At 38.8% G+C, this 21,449-nt stretch overlaps 1 protein-coding gene across 1 annotated transcript in view; it reads left to right on the forward strand.

The window, feature by feature from the left end:
• mapk1 (mitogen-activated protein kinase 1) overlaps positions 1-19,848 on the forward strand; it is a 30,125-nt gene extending 10,277 nt beyond the window's left edge. Inside the window, exons 2-9 of the mRNA XM_084360746.1 lie at positions 7,642-7,824; positions 9,975-10,164; positions 10,499-10,615; positions 11,065-11,179; positions 11,787-11,918; positions 12,153-12,262; positions 12,370-12,498; positions 15,180-19,848. Of these exons, the coding sequence (XP_084216872.1) occupies positions 7,642-7,824; positions 9,975-10,164; positions 10,499-10,615; positions 11,065-11,179; positions 11,787-11,918; positions 12,153-12,262; positions 12,370-12,486 (964 nt within the window). The 3' untranslated portion in view covers positions 12,487-12,498; positions 15,180-19,848. The remainder of the gene's footprint in view (positions 1-7,641; positions 7,825-9,974; positions 10,165-10,498; positions 10,616-11,064; positions 11,180-11,786; positions 11,919-12,152; positions 12,263-12,369; positions 12,499-15,179) is intronic.
• The last annotated feature ends 1,601 nt before the right edge of the window (positions 19,849-21,449 follow it).

Genomic DNA, 21,449 nt, shown 5'->3' on the forward strand with positions numbered 1-21,449 from the left:
ACCTTTTAAGGTTGCATAAAGGGGCTATTTAGACTCATCATAAAAATGTTTTTCTGTCAGACCTCTCTCACAGTGGACACAGCTGTTATTTACACATCATTTTTCTTTTAATGCCAGAGAGGTTCTCTGCATTCAGTATGTCGTTCAACTGGGTGTGTAGCCAAGTTTAAATTTGGCTTTTAAGGTGAATGAAGTACATACATTTAATCTGATGTCATGCTAGTTGCTGTGATGAGGGATTCAAATCTAAAATTTTAGTATTACAGTAAGATATGAACAGAAAAACAACAAATGTGAATTTTTTGCCAAAATGTTTCATTTAGTCAACACTGAAAGTCATCTGTATGTAGCTGGATTGTTTTTAATGTTGTCTCTGTTAAGCCTGTTGTGTAACCCAGTTGCTATTTGAAGAAATCAGAATAGTGACAAGGCTCCAGCTTCAAACATACTGAGAAGTAATTCCTATTAATTGCTCATTCGATAAATACATTTGATAAATCACATATCTGCTCATAAGAGACAGTAAAGGAACGAGGCGAAGGAAAATAAAAACATTTTTATTGTTCACCTTTAATTGCAACATGTAAACTTTTTTTTACATCTATGAATGTTAACAAATGTTCCGTAGTAACTCGACTCCACGGCTGTAAATGGCTTAATTAAAGCCAATATCTCACTTCTTCCAAAAGTATATTGTATATTAACATGCTAGCACAAACATTGACATGTACCATTGTTCTTATTAGTACAGATACTATAATTAGTAAGAAAGCATATGACAGGAAATGGATTAGCCAGGCAGGAAGCTGCCTGAACCTTGATGAATCTTTGTGTCATAATTAGAGTTGTCGACGGTTAACTGTACATCTGTTAACCACTGAGAATATTTTTTACCAGTTATGCATGTGGGTCAGTAGGTTTCTTTGCTGTGCCTTCGCTAGCTAGCAGTCTGAGGTAAAAAAATTAAGCATGCTAAACAAAGCTCGATGTGGGAGCATTTTCTGCAGAAAGGCAGCAAACTCAAGCGTAAATTGTGTGCCCCTGGCTGCAATGTCCAAGGATGTCTTGTAGCCAAAGATCACGTCGCTGTTCGCTGTGGGTAGAAAGTGTGAGGTGTGGTACAGCACCAAATAATTCTGTGTCTTTTGCAAGACAGCAGGAAGGTGAATAGACTGTGGCTGGAGTGGATGTTGTCTTTTGTAATGCCTGGACTCTGTGCAGACACATCACCTCACTGATGCTCTGTTGATGGGTACCAATGATGTTCTGGGCAGTTTTAATCACCCACTGCAGAGCCTCCCTGTCCTGGGCTGTGCATCAACCATACTGGTTTTGATGTTACCAGTCAGGTTGCTTTCTGGTGCTCCTCTGTAAGAGTTTTTTAAACCAGAGTGGAGATGTGTGATGACCATGACAAAATCTCTGTGATGTTGATTTGATTCCCAGAGACCTAAACCTGTTCATCTGCTCCACCTCAGCTCCACTGATGTTGACAGTTTGCATTGCATTGCTACAATAAGATAAACTGGTGATCACTTATAATACTGAAATCTCTTCCGCTGAAACAGAACTTGGCATTGTTACTAAGGTAGAAACGTATTGTTCAGTGTAATTGAGGATTTTTGTAGTGGTGTGTTTTCCATTTTATAAAGGCAGAAAACAAAACACAGAACAGGCCCAGTAAAGTCAGTCAAGGTGCCTTATCAATGGCTTTTCATGTCTGTTTCTGTCATGAAGGCAACAGCATCATAATCATCAAAGACTTGTTTGTGCGCCAGTATTTTATTTATGTCCTTTGTTTTTGAAATGGGGGTGATGGAGCAAAGCTAGTTTGTGAGCTTGGGAGAGAGGCTCTTGTAATCAAACACATCACAGTCACCTTGCCAAAAAATGATGATTGGGGTCAGTAAACCGGAAGTTATATTATGATAACCAACAACCCAGATGCAGGCAAATCTGTAAAAGTTCCCACGGATAAATCTGTGTGTGAGCAGATGTGCAAAACAGAATTTATTTATTTATTTTCTCTGCTCGTGTCAAAATGGGGTTTTACTTGGCTAAAGACCCCAATGCTAAAAATCTTTTTTCTATACACAGAAAGCCATATTGTGAGAACTTTTGTAGGCGATCATCAGTAAAGCCTGAGTGAACCTCTCAGAGACAGTGAATGATACATAATGAAATGTTCAATTGATCTTTGTGCAGAAACAAAATGAAGAATAAAGGTACATAAATAAAATGTAGAATAAGTGACTGACAATACATCAGTAGTAAGTTGATTATTGGTTGGTCTATATAGATAAGAAACAATGAAAATATGGGGGGATATGGATTTTGGTAGCAGCGTCCTTGAATACAGGTCTTATACTACTTATAAGTATAATAAACTTATACTTATATTTGCATTTTAACATTACTTTAGATCTTTTAATTAGTATTACACTAGATATATCATCAGTATATCAAAAGTGATAAAACTGAATGTTATGAATGTTACACGTTGAATTGATAACCTCCTGTGAGTGTACTGTAAATGGTATAATCCAAAGACCCTCTAATCCTACAGTGAATCGCTTCATGCAACATACAGCCTCACTGCACACCAGCCTGAAACTGTTTGAAGTCAGTCCCTCCAACCTGACGCTTCAGCTCGTGCTGCCTTTAAAGCCTTGGCAAAGCGTTGGGCTCTGCAATGTCTGTCTAAGTTGTGCATGGACATTCATATCTTCACTTTCCCTGTAGCATAGTGAGCTTTTCCCCTTCTTCCTTCAACCCAACCCCTCGTACATCGTCATGGTAACAGCCCTATTGCATAACACATCGGCTGCAGTGTAAAGCCTTGTATTCCCATCTCCTTGGAAACTGAACCCCCCTCCCTCTGTGCTTCTTCCTGAGCACTGAGCATGCTCACAAAACAATACAGAAGCAGAGGAAACAGGAAAGGCAGCTCGGAGCAGATTCTCTCCCCTCTTGCATCCAAGAGCCTGCAGCTGTTATTGTCACAAGTGCATCTTTATTAAGGAAACTAAAGCAATAGCATGAGTAGAATAATATCAAGCAAGTCCACTGTAGTTTGAGACCAATCAAAGTCTGTGTTGACAGGGAGTTAATTTTCATGCTTGTTTATTATTAGTTGCATAGCATGGACAGAGAGACTTTGTCCATGTTACATACGGTATATTTCATAAATGAAATGTGAAATGGGTGTGAAATTTATCGTCACTGGGCTACATTTTCCTAATGATGCCTGTACCCCTCATTCTCATCTCACTGTGACACAGTAGACCAGTACACCATGATTCACCTCAAACACAAACAAGCGTCTCTGTCTTTCACAAAGTCTGTGATGTCGGATTGAGCACGTGTAAAGTAGGTAATTGTCTGGAGGATTTACAGCTAGAGAGTGAGCTTGTTGTGACGTTGATGATGTTGCACGGTTGTAGCTGCATCATACACTTTTCTGCTTCTGGCTGTATACCACTCTTTTTTTTGCGGACACCTCTAAATGCATGTAGTATTGATATCAATGTATAAACAGCCATAATTTGCAGATGAGTCATTTCTCCTCCTGTTGCAGTCACTAACCAAGCTCCACCCTTTGCCTAAACAGTATTTCCAGTAGGCGAGAAGGCATCTGACATGGACAATCTGCTGTTGTGTGCGGCATATATAGAGGTCAACTCGTGAAAATGTCCAGACCTGAGTCTCCAGGCATTGTCTGGAGTTCGAATGAGAAATGGCTTAAGAAAACCAGGAAGTATTTATCTTTGTGAAACTTGAACCAGTGAATTTGGGCATTTTTGCTTAAACTTGGCAACAGTTTGCATGCTGCCTTCCATCAGATTGAGCTACTGTGCAAAACACAAGGAGTGCTTTGCCAATGTTTGTACAGTGAGGAATTTTAGTCAGCTGTTTAGACAGGTGACACCATCAGCTGGCTGTGAGCATTGAGCCAGGTGTGGTCTCTCTGCCAGGCATAGCTTATTCACCTCAGTAACAATCAAAACCATCAAAAATTGATGATTGCCTGAGAGCGCCGTTCTCAGAGTTTAAGTCCACCCTTCAGTGGTAAGGCAGAGAGAGTAGCCCAAGACTCTCGCAGTACACAGAGGAAAGCATATTCATACTACACAGTTAAGTTGGTGTACTTTGTACTTCCTCAAAAAGTTCCTTCTGTTACACTTCCGGGCAAACTTACAAGGAACCGATGGGCTTGCCTCAGTAAACATGGTGAACTGTAGTGTCAACTAAGATTGTCCCCACTTCTCTCTGGGCTAAACACAGCTGCTTATATCCTTTTTGTAATGTCCCATGCAACTGATATCATAAAGTGGCATATACTGTATATTTAATTAAGATGGGAGGTAACAAGTTTAGTGCATTTTAAAGCACTTTAAAAGAATGGTTTTGAATAGGGCCTGGAGCCCTATCGTGATGAAATCATTATCCATTAACCTGTCAATTATTTTTATGAGGATCATTAGTTTTATCTATAAAATTTCAGAAACTGTTAAATGATCCCTATGATCTTTTGACAGCTGTGGATCTTTGTTGTATGAAAATAAAAAGTCAGAATTTCTCCCAAGCACAGGGCTACATCTTCAGGTTGCATCTTTTCTTCCATCAACTGTGATTATAAAAGGAGAAAAAGCGGCAAACCATCACTAAATAACTAAGCTAGGGCTGCAACTAACAATTGTTTGTATTATCAATATATCTGTCAATTATTTTTTCAAATGATACTTGGGTCTTCTTCTTACAGATTGTAAGAAAACAGCAAAAAAAATTTATATCTCCAAGTGCAAGAAATCTCAAATCAAGACATCGTCTCATGTTCTGTTTTGTCAGACCAACAGTCCAACGCTAAAAATATTTCTAGAGATATAAAATGGAAAAAGGAGACGAGCTTCACATTCTAGGAACTGCAACCATTTGGCATTTTTGCTTGATAAATGGCTGAACAATTAGTCAATTTATGAATTTTTCTTGATTAGTGAATGTCTAATTGTTTCAGAACTAGTTATGACATTTAAAAGGATAATATAAAGTACAACTGGTGCACAATCCTGTATATACAAGCCAAATGACACATTTTAACCATTTAAAAGAATAGAGAAACAATTGCATTTATTTTCATACAGCTGGAGATGGCAAAGCATTGTGAAGACAGTCTGCTTGAGAGTTTACATTCTGCATTAGAAAAAATTGGTGGGGGTTGTACCATTGACTGTTCTAAAAACAGTCTGAAGATATATTCGTGCCAGAATGGCTCTGCCCTGGATCAGACGTTGGCTTTGATGAATAAGTCTTGTAGCTTCTCTCTGCATAAGGGTCTCTTCTGCTGTAGAACAGTTACATGGCAAACTGTTTCCTCCCACACACACACACGCATTCCTCTCACACAAGTGGAAAGGAAGGTCACTCATATTTCCCTTGCAGAAGGCAGGCACACTTGTGTTTACATTTCAGTCCCTACACCCCCATCACTATAGCAACTCATTTTCTTATTTTGTCATATCATGTGGGTGTTTTTCAGTCAATTCTGTTGTTTGTAATGTGCAGAAATATCCTCGCTGTTGGCTAGATGTAAATGATGGGGCTTAAGGACTTACGTAAACCCATAAAATTGCAAATTTTCTCAGTGTTTCTTTATATGAAGTACAGCTTTATTGGGCAATATCAGGTTTATGATGGCACCAAATGGCAGCAAGTTGCAACACTTTGAAACCAGATGACTTAGAAATCGAGAAAATCTTGGAAGCCGACAGCAGTAATTTGCATTTCTTGGCAGTAGGTGTTGAGCTTGACTTGGTTTTGATGTGTCAGCTCCTGTGCACTGAAGATGTCTGGCCAGTTTGTGCACCCAGCCAGACTATAAATTGTATTGTTTGTGACAGGCATCAAAATAGGTTGACTGAATTTCTATTACATTAAAACCTGAATGTGCTTTCCTGATCAGGAACCCAATAATGTCATGTAAAATAAGTAAATAAGGTTAAAATACCTCAGGATGACTGAGCATGAAGAAATGAAGTCTAAACATTAAGCCAGTGAAAAGAGTCAGTAATTCAACAGAGGACATGTCTGTACCTGGAATAGTGTGGAGGAGGTGTATCACAGGCCAGGCCAAGATTTCAGAATGGAATAGAACAATTAGTCGGCTGGGTGTGGGCACACACAGACAATCAGTCTGACATTTTTACACGAGACAGTGACTCCGTATTTTATGTTTTATTGCATTTTGCTGAATTTGGTAAACAGAATTTCGTAGTACAATATCTTAATCATCAAGATGAAATTCAATACCATCGAGTTATTGTCCTGTCCTAACATCAAACACACACTTAAACATGACAGCTGCTAGAAAACGGCTCTTTCAGCACATTGGTACAAATGAAAACAATTAAGCACAAAAATCCAATGCTCTCAAAAGATTGTAGACATAATTAACATGTAAATACTTGTTGTGAAAATGTGTGGTTTAAACTCTGTGTATTTATCGTTTGGCTTTTCTTTTGTGCATACATCATAACCCAAGCATTGCAAACTGTTGGCTGGCAATGTACAGAGCTGACCATGAACAGACAAACCCCAATACGGACACATATTGTGAATGTGCTGTTTACATGTCCAAAGAATGCTTCTAAAAGCCAAATAATATCAGCACATCCCATGTGTCTTAAATGTAAAATGGCCATTGGCTGACCTGCAAGGCTTGGCAGCTGGACCAATCAGGGATCATCTCTGGTGTCACCTGGGCTGCTGGTCATCATACTAAAATGATGGCTGTTGTCAGTCAGGTAGCCGCATTGAAGTAGCTCTTGTGTAGAGCAACATTGTCTGTGGTTGGGAGCTGTGTTCCACTCCTACATTCCTTACTTGTATCTAACAGCTACTGCAGCAGCCTCACTGTTTTCTGCTCCACGCTGTATCAGATTAATATTTTCCATGTTAAGATACTGCTAATGCAACCAAACATTTCCTGCAGTTACTACTTCACATTAAAAACTTTGCACTGGGAAACCACAGGAAGGAAGCAGCATTTGACACCAAGGTCAGCACTTGACAGCTACTATTCAAAAAGACTCAGTCTGTCCAGCAAGATATACGTTTTTTCTATTATTTCATGGTAGTGGATCATTTTAAAATATTTCAACTGGTAACGGTGAAAGAAGAATCAGCCACACTGACCTGCTGTAGCTTTGGAGCTGCAAGTGGCAGGTGCTCACTGCAATTTTTGCATACAAACAAACCTCCAAAATATTATCAAGTTTAGTAACTGTTGTTTAGTTTTGTTATGGATTTGTGCCGCAACTGCATCACAGGCTTTTAGCAGCAAGCATGTTTGCTCACGACACAGCTTGGTGTGATAACCAAAGCGTATGGAAAGTGGTGTTATTAGCACCTGTTGCGGAGATACAAGTGCCATCCCAACCCAAAATATACAAAACAGGAACTAAAGTATCACTCTCTAGATCAAAGGTATTTTAAAATGTTAGTTTTTTTTATGGCTTTACTCATTTTCTCAACAAACATACAAATGAACAAATGTAAAAAAAAAAAAAGTATTTTGCTCCTTCGATATAAGTGTCTAATAGTTTGCTTTAATAAGTTTTTTTTTTTCTTTTCTTCATAATCCAGCTCTGCCTATGACCGGGACAACAAGATACGTGTGGCCATTAAGAAGATCAGCCCCTTTGAGCACCAGACATACTGCCAACGCACCCTGAGAGAGATCAAAATCCTTCTGCGCTTCAAACATGAGAACATCATTGGAATAAACGACATCATCCGCACACCAACCATTGACCAGATGAAGGACGTGTATCCTTTCATGATTTTTTGATGTCTGAAAGCTCAAGATATGCTCTAATCATAAAATGTGTAAATAGTTGCCAGAGCTTCCAGGTTTGAAAAGTGAAGCCTGCGTAGGTCTCTTAAACCTACATTCTTTCTAATGGCCAGCAGGGGGTGACGCCACTGGTTTCAAAAAGATTCAGATTGTATGTAAACTTATGAAACATATACCCTAGTTCTCACTTGATTTATAACCGCAGTAAACCGTTTCCTAATGAGTTTATACTCTTAATCCCTGGTTTCAAGTATTCTTCAGTGTAGCATGGTGTTTATTTTGCAAACTAAGGTCCCATTTAGAGTAAAAAAAAGCAGGGTACGCTTCAGGACGTTGCTACTATGTGATTGACAAGTCACTACCATGTCGTGTACTCGGGTTCTCAGTTAGATCCAATCAGGAAATCCTCTCTAGGTCCACCCTCTCATCCAAATATGGTCACTGTGGGCTCCAAAAAACATAATGGCGACGGCCGTAATGCAAAACTGTGGGCCTGACAACAGTGGCCCACATACCAGTGGCTGATGACAGTGTGGGTTTACACTTGGTTCTAATGCATTTTATGTGACTTAGTTTAATTAACGGGCTTCAGGTTGGGCTTCAATTGTAATAAGAATATTTTTCATGCCTTTGTGGTTTATTACATTTAAAATGACTTCTTTGTGTTAACAGTGAAGCCGGTCTTACACTCCAGCATTTGTTGTTGAAGAGGGGGGTTTCAGTTATATTATATTACATAATAGCCACCTGTCACCATATATTTGGCAGAGTGGCTCTTCATTGTAGCCCAGCAGCAACAGTAGCAAACTGGTCGAGTCCATAGTTACTGTCAGTTTAATAATGCAGTGTGTGTCGTTTAGCACACTCTGGCTGTGACTGACTTAAGCCCACTGCTAATCAGCACAGTGTTTCCTGCTTGTTAACATGAGCATTCACCCAAACAACAAACAATAAACTCTTCCAGATAAAATATCTGTCCCATGCAGAAATCAGCTTTATTTGACCAAGTGATGTAGGCCCACAGGGGATGAAGATGGCTTCAGTATGTTATGTTCAGCTCATGTAACCACCCTGACACCTCAGGGATTTAACAGCATTGTAAGGTTGCCCAAAAATACTAGTCATGTCAGCAGTCTGACTATCGTTTGGCGATCCTGCTTTAACACCAAAAGATAACTGTCTCAACGAAATGAGGCAAGGTTTTTTCTTTTCTTTGCAATGCCAACAAAATCCAATTTGACTGTGCCTGTAAAACCTGAATATAGTTTGGAAGCTAGTGCTGGGTAGTAAAGATTAATGGGAAATAATGGATTATGACTTTGTTGTACTTAAGGGGTAGGCTGCAGAGGCTTGAATGAAGGAAAGAAAAAGTCACACAAACTGGTATGACTTAAATCCGGTAGGTTAGAGAGTTATAAGCCCTTTTCACACCTGGTATTAACATCTGTCCTGAATGATCTGATCACAGCTCAAAGTCTGTCAGTTCACACCTGGCTATTGAATATGCCTCCACATGCCTTGTGATCAGATTTCACTCCCTTGCTTGATATGCAAATAAACATGTACATATATGGGACAAATGGACTCAATGTTTTTCCACAAAGAAAGGAATCTCTTTATTTGCCCAAATAGTTATGCATTTGTTATAGACAGTGACAAAGAACTAGTCTATATAGTTATGGTTATGGTTTACTGTATTTGTCAGATGCACGTTAGATATGGAAACTGACAGGCTGGTACAGTAATGCCTTGACAAACGGACCGTTTTTACAAGGAAAGAAACCTCTTAATACATAGCATTTAATGCCAAATTTACAAGTAGGCGCAAATGATTTTGAATTTGCCAAAGTCGTTTCGCTAGTTCTTAAAGTGTCTCCTAATGCACCAACTCTCGAAATTGCACAATTTGTTAAGAGAGTCTGGGGATATTGGTAGTTAAAACAGCAAGTGTTGTTCACAAGCAACATGTAATATACCTGTTGTTGTGGCCTCTCCTTGTTTTGCGGAGAGCAATGATTCATGGACAGGACAAATATATGTATGTTAAAGATTGCGTTTATATTATGAGCATTAAAACATAATGATATTACAGTAGAAGTTTCTTTAACGTGGCACTGTGCAGATATATTGTGCAGGATCTCATGGAGACAGACCTGTACAAGCTCCTGAAGACTCAACACCTGAGCAACGACCACATCTGCTACTTCCTCTACCAGATCCTACGAGGGCTCAAATACATCCACTCTGCCAATGTCCTGCATCGCGACCTGAAGCCTTCCAACCTCCTGCTCAACACCACCTGTGATCTCAAGGTAGTTATGCAACAATTCATATGATATTTATGATAAATTTGACCCAAAGGTCTAATAAGATATAATGATCGAGTTATGACATTTTATATCTAAAAGGTCAAAAGTCAGCTTCATTGTGACATAATATTCTGCAAAAATGTTCCATTATTTAACGCTATTGCTTAGGAATAGCAGCTTGACTCGTGTGCGTAGGCAGAAAACTGCACGGCTGCAATTCTAGTGTCCAACCTTTTAATGGGTTTTAATTTGTCAATGAAATGACATCAAGCTTATTTTAGTCCTGTATCCTCTGATTCTGCACTCTTTCATTGTCTGGTCACTCCTCTTTCTGCAGATCTGTGATTTTGGTTTGGCTCGTGTGGCTGATCCTGACCACGATCACACCGGTTTCCTAACAGAGTATGTAGCCACTCGTTGGTACCGAGCACCTGAGATCATGCTCAACTCCAAGGTGAGCTTCCTCACCTGCTGTGAAGCGTTGATATGATTGCAGTCGGGGATAAAAGGATGAGTGAAACATGTTTGGGCTTTTTTTTTCTTTCCCAGACTATTCTTTTGTTTTTGAGAATGCTTACTGTTGACTATGCTTTTGCAGTATGTTTCTTTTTGTATTTTTGACCTTATATTAGCCGTCTTGAATTTAATTTCAGTTTATACGAGCTTTCTCTTTAATTCTAGTTTAAAGTTTATTTTTTTGCTTTTTGATAATCTTTTTTTTAATAACAGTTAAACAGTTTGGAGAATGTTGCATTAACATTGTGGTAAAGAATTATTTGTCTGCTCTACCAAATGCTAGTAAATGTAAGTTAATGCCTTGTAGGAAATAGTCCACCAAATGATATCACATTGACTTGAGATGTACTGTATTCATGACTGTGTCTTTGTGCCCCTCATTCTCAGGGCTATACCAAGTCCATAGACATCTGGTCAGTGGGTTGCATCCTGGCTGAGATGTTGTCCAACAGACCAATTTTTCCAGGGAAGCACTACTTGGATCAGCTTAACCACATATTGGGTATAATTGTCTTTCTTATTGCTGAAATATTGTGGTTAAACCAATTACTGATCTCAGCAAGTGGTCAACTATTTCATGTAAAAATAAGTGATGAAGGTTCACAGTCATCCAGTTCATGGTTATTTTAAGTGCTGTATCGTAGGTAACTGGACGTATTTCAGTTTCTTGAAGACGTTTCACCTCTCATCCAAGAGGCTTCTTCAGTTCCAACTAACTGTCGTTAGGGCCACTTGTGGGTCGTTGACTTAACTGGCCTACATGTGGGTTGCTAGGGCTAGGTGAGCCCAGGTGTGAATGGCTAACAGCTAGCTGTGTCAGTAGCAACAGCTTCCTGGGGCAAGGTCCATAGATACTGTAGCTGTCGATATGCATTTATCAGATCAGAATTTTTGTGTCTTGTTGCTAGACCACGTTACCTCTCCCTTCTGTCATATTGTTGTTCGTTCACACTATTGTTATTTTTTCTCAAGAAAACTCCCCCACATAACTGAAAACTTGAAGCAAGGGCTGTGTGAATTAGTAGATGGTGCATTTCATTTAGAGTTGTGCACTCGCTAAAAGTCATTGATAGAATCAGAGTTATTCGTCTTTATAATCTTTTCCTCAGGGATCCTTGGTTCTCCCTCTCAGGAGGATCTCAACTGCATCATCAACGTCAAGGCCAGGAACTATCTTTTGTCGCTGCCTTTGCGCTGCAAAGTGCCGTGGAACCGCCTCTTCCCCAACGCTGATCCCAAAGGTTAGAATATGTCCAATTAGTGAAAGACGGCTCTCAATTTTCCTGAATCAGTAATATCTTTTATAAAATGTGTAAAACCCAAAACTGAGTCTCATAGTTTTCTACCGAAAATAATCCAAAAAGCATGTAGGGTGTGATGGTGCCCTCTAGTGGACAGGCAAGCTCACTGTTGTTTTACAATCCTTAATTAAGGCCTTCTTTGCCCTGTTAAATGTTCTCATCCTTGTGCTGCAGCTCTGGACCTGTTGGACAAGATGTTGACCTTTAACCCTCACAAGAGGATCGAGGTGGAGGAGGCCCTGGCGCACCCCTACCTGGAGCAATATTACGACCCCACAGATGAGGTGAGACAGTCTTCGTAGGCTGTTCTGTGTCAGGCTGGTGAACAGGCTGGTGCACTAGAATGAGCTGCTTTGTTACATCAACATGTCCTCTCTGCTTTGTCATGTAGCCTGTTGCTGAGGCCCCATTCAAGTTTGACATGGAGCTGGATGACCTACCCAAAGAGACACTGAAGGAGCTCATCTTTGATGAAACTGCACGTTTCCAGCGTGCCTTTAGGTCCTAACATCTCACATAGGTAAGTCCAGCGTAGAACTTCAAAAGAACAGCAACTTAAACACAGAGAGAGACAGTGTTTAGAAGTACAGGTACAGAACAATATTACCAACAGCTGCATTGAAGTCTTGAAACAACCAACTTTTCATGGTGAAAAAGTTCAGGGTGATCCTCATCGCAGTCAGATGTTCCCGCCTCCGCTGTTTTGAAAATGCGGTACAGTTGAGTGTCCATCATGAAAACTACTTTAAGCAATGAAACTGCGAGTGAGTGTACTGATTCATTCGTTCTAAATTTAACGGCTCACTGCTCAAGAGTTGAAGTAAAAACCTCACAGAGTACGCTACAATATAGGTTTACATTTTGCTTTTGTAGAGTGTGCAGTAGAGGTTCTTCACCAGGATAAAACCACGTTAAAAGCCTCCTGTCTGAACTGGCACTTCACCAAGCATAATTCTGCTATATTGCTCTCAGTTCGCATCCAAAGCAAAATCTTAAATGGTCCTACATTTGTCCTTGATGTTCAGACATAAGGTGTATCTAGGTCTCTGGAGGCAGGACTGGTATCTAACTTTATGCATAACCATCCAAACATTGACGTAACCTTAAATAATGTTCCGTTTTAACAAATATGACATTTTTAAAGAAATAAAATTACTGAAATGTTGATTTAAAAAGCAGATGGCACTTAAAACATCCTTGATATGATAATTACCCCAAAATGTCCTATTTTAATTCAGGATCGGTTCACTTAAGATAACATGTAACCTTTTATTGATCTCATCTTATCTTAAATTAACTGTTGAATGTTAAGTGTTGCAGATTGAATTTCATTTTCTTTATTTGGTGCCAATCAAAAGGTGTCCATTGCACCAAAAGCTGGCATCTATTCTAACTAAAATTAAAATCGTGCAAGAGGAGATAACACTAATGGCATTCCTCAGATGTGGTGTCTTTTCCCCCCTGATCTCTGCTAACCACCAGCTGCTCCCTCACAGGCCTCTTGCTGTGATAATAATTATCAGGGCTACATTTTATAGCCTATCATCCACTTTGTGTCAGCACATGTAATTACTGTGTTTCCTCTCTGCAGCATTTTGATGTGTAACATGAGTATACTGAAAAGGAACAGAGTGTGACATCTCCTAAATTAGAGCAGCTGAAAGCACATCGCTGCTCTCTGCAGCAGCAACAGTAAAATGTGTTACTTTCAGCACCTACTATACAAAATGTGTATAGTAATTGTGTAGTAAGATGCTTAGTGATGGTGACGTTTTTAGTCATGCAACCGCAGTGTAGTCTGTTTATAGTCAACATTAGCTTTTTACTAAAAATCACAAACGTTGTTATTCATCTGTGAAGATTACCTCGCTTAACAAAACGTTTAAGTATCATAAGATCTGTGGTAAACACAAGCTTATTTTCGGCGATAATCCATGAGCTCTCGTTAAGGTTCACTTCGTTTGACAGGCACCAGAGCACAGGCGGGAGTGTTGTAAAATGTTCTGTTCAGTGGCCTGATGTCAGCTACATTTAGTATTACTTGAATGTCTTAACAGACATTCTCGTGGTGATTCAACATTCTTAAAAATGTGTCCTAATTTGAGTGTTTCGCTGCAGCCCTGTATGTAATCATTTAGGGCAATTGGTGTTCAAGTTTTACCACTTCAATTGCTTGTTTTTGGAAAAGATTCCTACAGTGATGGACCTTTTCGTTCAGGGGTAAAATCTTTTTTGTTTAACCAGAAAAGCCCTTGTAAAATCAAACAGACTCCATTCGAAGAAACAATCTTTTTCTTTTTTTTTTCATAAAAAACACTTCATTCAAACCCAACAAAATAAAACTCACCAAAACTGTCTTGGTTGATCTTTCCATTGTTCCAGCAACCATTAATGCTGGTTTGGTTTAAATTAACCCTCAATTTACCACACTAGAATTGAAAATATTGTGGCACAACACACTTTTCCATTGCTGATTCACTGATGTCTCCACCCTCCAGCCAACCCCTCTCCCGATGTTTTCACATGTAATTGGGTGATCAAATGGTTCGTTTCACTCAATCCAGAGTTGCTGATTGTTGGAACAGTTGAAAGACAAACCAAGAAGGTGTTGATAAGTCTTATTTTGTTTCAGTGGCAAAAACAAGCACTTTTACTGGACGTACTCTGACAGTGCGCAATTGCCCCATGGGGTTTCGTTGCAGCCCATTCGCCTCACTCAGTAATAGACCAGTTTAAAAGTGCTGTATTGTAGGCAACTGGACTTGTTAGGAGTAAGACAGTTTCTGAACTCCCCTCCTTGTTAGAAAGCCTGCAGTCTCCCCTCAAAAACATGAGAAAAATAAGGTCCAGTTTGAAAATACTGGAGTCACTCTTTAATATTCAGTCAACAAAAAGCTTTTTAATGTGACAGGGTTGGAACATTTTGACAATAAGCAACGAACAGCAGAACATCCTACTGTAGACAGAATATGTGTCATGTTGGTCCTTTTTTCTTTGTTTTTTTATTAATAACCTGGAGCTGGATCAAAAATGCAGCTGACTATTGGCAACCCTATCTGCTATAGGTGACGTCACTGTAGCTGTTATAGTAATTATAGGTGTCAGAGTGATACAGATGATATTTACATTCAGCTTATTGTGTAAAGAGGAAAACAAATGTGTGATAGCTCATCACACGGTCACTGTTTCTTCTCCCCCCAGATGACTCTGTGAACTGGCTTCTGCGTTGCCACTGCTCCTACCCGCCTCCACACTGTTGCTGTGATGGGTTTGTTTTTTTTTGTTTTTTTTTTGTTTTTTTATTTGTTTTTTATTTTCCTCTCCTGTTGTCCACATCACCTGGATTCCTTGGGTCTCACTCGTCAAGTCCACTTTGCTCAGGAATGGCATCAGGAATCAATCAATCAATCAATCAATTAATTAATCATCCTCTGTTTCACTTCCTTTTCCCATCTCTCTCTCTCTCTCTCTCTCTCTCTCTCTCTCTCTCTCTCTCTCTCTCTCTCTCTGAGGGGAGGGAGGGAGGGAGGGTCAGGGGGTCACGTCACAGCTTACAGTTTGGGGGTGATTTTGTGTTTTAAGCCAAGATAAACACATTTTTTGTGTGTCTCAAAAGGCGTTTGGTTCTGGCTATTCCTTTTCAAGACCTTTTATGTCAAGTTGAATGACAGTGATAGACTAGCTGTTGTGTTTTGGTGCAGCTGTCGTGGTTATAACTCTGCCTACATTGCACAGACAACGTTAGATTACTTATAAGAATCATCCATCATAAAGAAGGTCTTTTGAATTTTCTAACCTTTGTCGCACTGTTACAAGGGAAACCTTGATCTCTATCTTTATCTTTTTTTCTCTCTTTATCTCTGCTGAAAAAAGAAGAACCCGAATTAAATCAACTGATTTATGCAATGAAATCACATAATCGGCCAGAGACTTTGTGGGCCACAAGCCATCACTTGGTGTTGATGAGGATCTGTATTTTAACAAAGACCTTGTATTTTAATCCTTAAGAGACACACACACACACACACACACACACACACGCTCTCTCTCTCGCTAGATGTGTGTGTATATATATGTATATATATACACACACACACACACACACACACACACATAGATATATGTATAGCCCAAAGAGTCTTAAGATATTTTAATGGAAGGGTGATGATAGAAGGTGAATCAGCTGAAGTTGGAGCCTCTTCCCTCTCATTGAAAACAAAAAAATGCCCATTTACATGTCTCATTGGCTTCAGTAAGATGTCAGGTTGTGTATAAATGCACCAGATTTCAGGTGCTTTGAAAGGTTTCACCATCAATTTCTGCCTTAGAAATGAGAACCTAAAGGAAAAGTCTGTTTATTTCATACAAGTCTGTATGTACAGAATGATGTTTTTCATATTGGGGAAAATTAACTGCATCAGGACAAGAATTCAGTTATCACACAGAACCTGTTTGGTCTGGAGGAAGTGTTGTCGTGCCTCCCTATTTGTACCGTTTTCGTGTTTTCCTTTCCGTTCTTCAGTCTCTGTCAATCTCTCTTTCGCCTTGTTAGAATAATACTGTGCCCTTTGCATGACTGTTATAAGCTCTGTATACAAAGACGACTATGTTAAGTGCCACACAAGCCAGGCTGATCCGACGGGAGAGCGCCCAGGCTCTTTCTGTTCCACCTTTTGTGGTATGTCACACTTCCCAATCACACGGTGCTTTTTGTCCTGTTTCTTTCTTTTGCTTCAGCACTCTCTTTGTCGTTTTATTTTTTTTCCTACACATTTCAATCTCCTCTTTTTAGCTGCACTCCATCTGCATGCTAAGACGTCTTGTTGTGGTTGCAAGGAGAATAACCATATATCTGTATTTATATCACAAAAACCACCATACATGATGTTTCCTGAACCTGAGAAGTGGGATCCAGGTGTGAAACAGTTGAAATAATACTCAAATGTAAAAGATCACGTTTTACACGTCATCCTTTGGAAAGTTTTTTTTTATTTTTTTGCTTTAAATTGCACATTTTCACGTTGATAACAGTTGGCAGTGTCAGTACCAGCTGACAACTGCAGTATAAAAGTACCATATTTTCACTTCTTGTCAGTAACTGCTGATTAAAGACTGTTGAATTTTAAGAATTTATCTCAAACGAAAGGAATTATGACTTAAAAGATTATATATATGTGGAAAATAACCAGTAAGCCAGAAGCACTGAGGCTTCATCAACCAACCGTCTCACTTAATTTCAGTATCACTGCAGCATCTAATGGCTGTCATTTAAGTTTGTTTACAAGTGGACCTCAAATGCATTCAGTTTCATGGTACACCTAGCCTTTTTTTGGTGGTTACAGTACTGAAACTTCGAAAGAAAAGCTCATTTGGCAATATGTGAATGACCTAATGAATGAAACTAAGTAGTATTCTTTACGACACTAAAGAATCTCAAAGTAGATTAAAGACAAAATCTACCTGAATGGATTCCTCGAGAATCTTTCTCCGCTGGCACTTAAATTAAGAAATTAGAGCTTTTCAATCTACAATAAGACAATTTCTGAACTATCGAGCCACTTTGGCTGATTTTATTCATTCGTTCCAGTGGCGACAGCGATGCATGTATTCTGTGACGAAAGTATTGGGCGAGCTGTAAACTCATGATTTTTGTGTTTCAGTCAGAAGATGAACGAAGCTAAACTCAACTCTACATTAGCATACATGTCAAAAACCAAGTTTGTGTTGTACAAACATTTCTGTTAGGGCAGGACTGCTCTGGTCGAATTAAATCACAGTGGACAGAGCCAAAGAACCACAGTTTAACTTTGTGTTTTTCTTTTCTTCTGGCTAGTAAATGTTCGACTGACAATGAGCGTAAAAGAGTCGGGGCTAAGAGAGGAGGACGCTAATGCTCTGCTGAAATGCACTCAAGCCATAATCGGTCAGTCAGTCAGTCTGTTGCACCTCTGAACGCACCCAACAGTGATGTCACAGTGTGTGGACACTTACACAGTACAACTTACATGCTGGACACAGTACACTTCTACGTCACTGCAGCCACATTAGAAGCTAAACCACTGGAGATCTTCAAAAACAAGACTTTCAGATGTTGAGTTGCTCTTCGAGACTTCAGATTAATCCTTAATCATCTAAGTAAGCTAGCTAACCTGCTAACATAAGATGACAAATGTGTGTTCATGATTTATAGAAAAAAAACAATCGGTATCGAGTTATTTTCTGGGTCTGTAAATCTTCACATTCCAAGGAAGTTTTCTGGAAACTTATTTGGTACTTACTGCTGGTGGATTTACACACAATGTTCAATAGAGCATCAACAAACTATTAATTCCATCATTGTTTAATTATTTTTATGATTGATCGTTTGGTCTAAAAAAGAAAAAAGTTCCCAGATCCTCTCAGATAGCCTTTTTTCATCCCACCAACTGTCCAAAGCTGAGAGATAATGAGTTAATGTTACCTTAGATATAAAATAAGGATTTCTTCGGGTTTGAACATTGTACGAAACCTTTTGGATAATTTAAGTACACAACTCGAAAAGACATTTTAATGCAGAAATGTATATTTTATATCTATAAATAGTGCTGTCCTTTCGAGAAAATTCAACACATTTAACCCAATTTAAGTCCAAAACGTTGTTTCTGTGTTCATTATAATTACTGCAAAATCACACCGTTCTAAACAGGAAACTTTCAGGGAAGTATTAGGAGATAACAGACCTGGAAAAGACGAGCGTTACCAGAAAAAAATAATTTGTTCATGGAAAAATATATATATATATATATTCTGAATTCCCTCTCAGAAAACTGGTTTTGTTGGGTCATTGACATTTGAAAACAAAGGTTTATGACCAAAACTCCATTACAGAAATGACTGATGATTGCACACAATTTCACCTGAGCAGACGTTTAACGTGAGGTAAAGACTCGTCTGTCCCAGTGCTCCTCACACTCGCTGTACACACCCGTCTGTCACGCGACTATTAAATGCACTTGCTTCTACAGTAGTTGGGATGGGACTTGTAATCCGAGGTGCCTGCTGGGACTTGACTTACCTGTAGATAGTCTTTTTTGGGGGGTTTAGTTGGAACATTAAGGGCACTGGAAACCTTACTGGGATTAGTTGTATAAAAAAAAAAAAGCTTCTGCTGAGTTCTTTGTGCAACCTGTCTGTTCGTGCCTTTTTTGATAGTCTTGATATCCAAGATTTGATGTGCAGCTTTTGTTCAGTCGGGAATCCGTTGTAATCGCAGTATACGCTCTTAAAAATGAACACAATCAAGTCTGGGGGTGGGAGGGATCACGGGTGGGTATCCTTATCTTTCAGTTATGTAAATTTTAAAGAGATTTGTTGCCACAGCTGTGTGATTTGTGACTGTATTGAAAAGATTAAAAGCAAACATTTATATTTTTTGCGTTACCCTTTTTCCTTGAGCCTATTTTTTTTTTCTTTTTTGATGTTTTTGTGCAGATATTTTTATTGTAAAATGAATGTTATGTTTCTATCAGACACTAATCTTGTTTGAGTTGTCTCCAGTGGAACTACTTCACTCTGTATGTTTTGATCAGTATAAACCTTTAATTGTGTAGTTAACATTTCTGAAAGAGAAAAAAAAAATAAGATCCTTGGTTGTATTTTAAAGGTTCCTGTTTGACCTGCCATAGAAATTGTTTGAATTGATTGGTCAGTTTTATTTTGCTGTCGTGTGAAGGATTTGACTTGAACAAAGCATTTCCTTGCTATTATTAAAGACTGACTGCCACTTTGAAAAATCTGTTTTTTAATGTTTGTTTTTTCTTTTCTCTTTTTTGTTTTTTGCAACTCTGCCATGGCATTTAAATAGACGTTCATTAAACACACTGTACCTTCATTAACATCTCTGTGAAGTGTCTTTGTAAGCCAGAGTTCAAGAAAACACGACACAGATTTCAGAAGCATTAGAGACGACTTCTTTCAATGCTGTCGGCGTCTGTCATTACATACAGAACTGCAAAATAAGAGTTTCTTGGAGCAGCACAGTATACGATTAAATGTGTTTTAATGAGAAGAATGAATATTCTTAATAAAAATGTTGTATTACTCAAAAATCTTGAAGTGTGGCTGTCATTGCTTGCCACTTTTCATTTTGCAGCTATATTCTCCACTGACAGGAATAATTTTACATTTTGGGAAACTCACTTTATTGTGAAGAGTTAGATGAGAAGATTGATACCATTCCTCAGGTCTGTACGCCAAATATGAAGCTACAGCATGTTAGTTTAACAGCAAGACTGGAAGCCGGGGGAAACAGCTAAAATGTTAATATCAACTCTAAGTACAGTACCTCTCACACATTGTATGCAGCCTCATTTTTACCATACAGATGTCAGAGTGGTATCGATCTTCTCAACCAATCTAGCAAAAAGCCAACAAGTGTGTATATATTCTTTCTAGGGTCAGAAAATAATCTTCCAAACCTTTGATAGTGACACAGTTTTCAGCCATTTACTGGCTGTCATTTTTATTTTTGACAAATCCCTACATGATTAAATAAAAGCACACTTCTCAAAAAGGCAACCAGTGACACATCCCCAGTGATCGCCGGGGAGAAGCTTGAATTTTTAGGTACATGTCAACAACGATGACTTATACAGACAAGTCAATCCACTGAATTTCTCTTCAGGGTGAGATTTTGATAGTGATACACCAATTCAGTGCGCTGGATCCATATCAGTGCAGATACTGTATCGGCAATCGTGATCAATCCACAGAGGGGACAGATTCTTTGTCAATCTCAGTGTGTAAAAATTCTGTGTTTTCATACATCAGTTAATGTAATCAGTTATTAAGGGCCACCAGCTCAGTTTTTAGTCCCTCTGCAGTCCCTGGCATCATGTTGCTCATCATGCTGTGACAACTTCACTCCGTCATCTAATGAAGCAACTTCCTGTTTACAGCTTTTTGAAATAAATACTTACCCTTAAATGTTAGGGGTTAATAAATTAGAAAAAAAAAAACAGAAGTACACGTCAATATGGGAAAAGGGACAGAAGCCCTCATGTTCAACAGATTGAATAATGTCACTCATACTGCATTGTAGCCACTTTATGCCAGTGTCCTTCAGGGGGCGCTGTCGTTCTGGCTAACAACACATACTGCAGTCTTTGTCCAGTGATCAGTCTGATTCATAAATTTATATCATTCACTTTTGTAGCCATAACAAGATCATATGTCTTTATATTTCCTTGGATTTTAAAAAGTTGAAGAATATGTGGACTTTGAAGTGCAGCGATTATAAACATCTACTTTTAAAAATAAGGGTAAACCCACGTTTCCAACAAATTCAAGCCTAATTGTTTTGTTTTTTTAAAAAAATCATAACAAATGTAATTAAATAAATTGAAAGTGGATAAAAATGAAACAGGCAGAATCAGGTTTAAGATCATTTTAAGTAAAGTTGTTGAAAAATGTTTTATAAAATATAAAACTGAA

The sequence above is a fragment of the Pagrus pagrus genome (assembly GCF_965226575.1).
Source record: "Pagrus pagrus genome assembly, chromosome: 8".
Lineage (NCBI taxonomy): Eukaryota > Metazoa > Chordata > Actinopteri > Spariformes > Sparidae > Pagrus > Pagrus pagrus.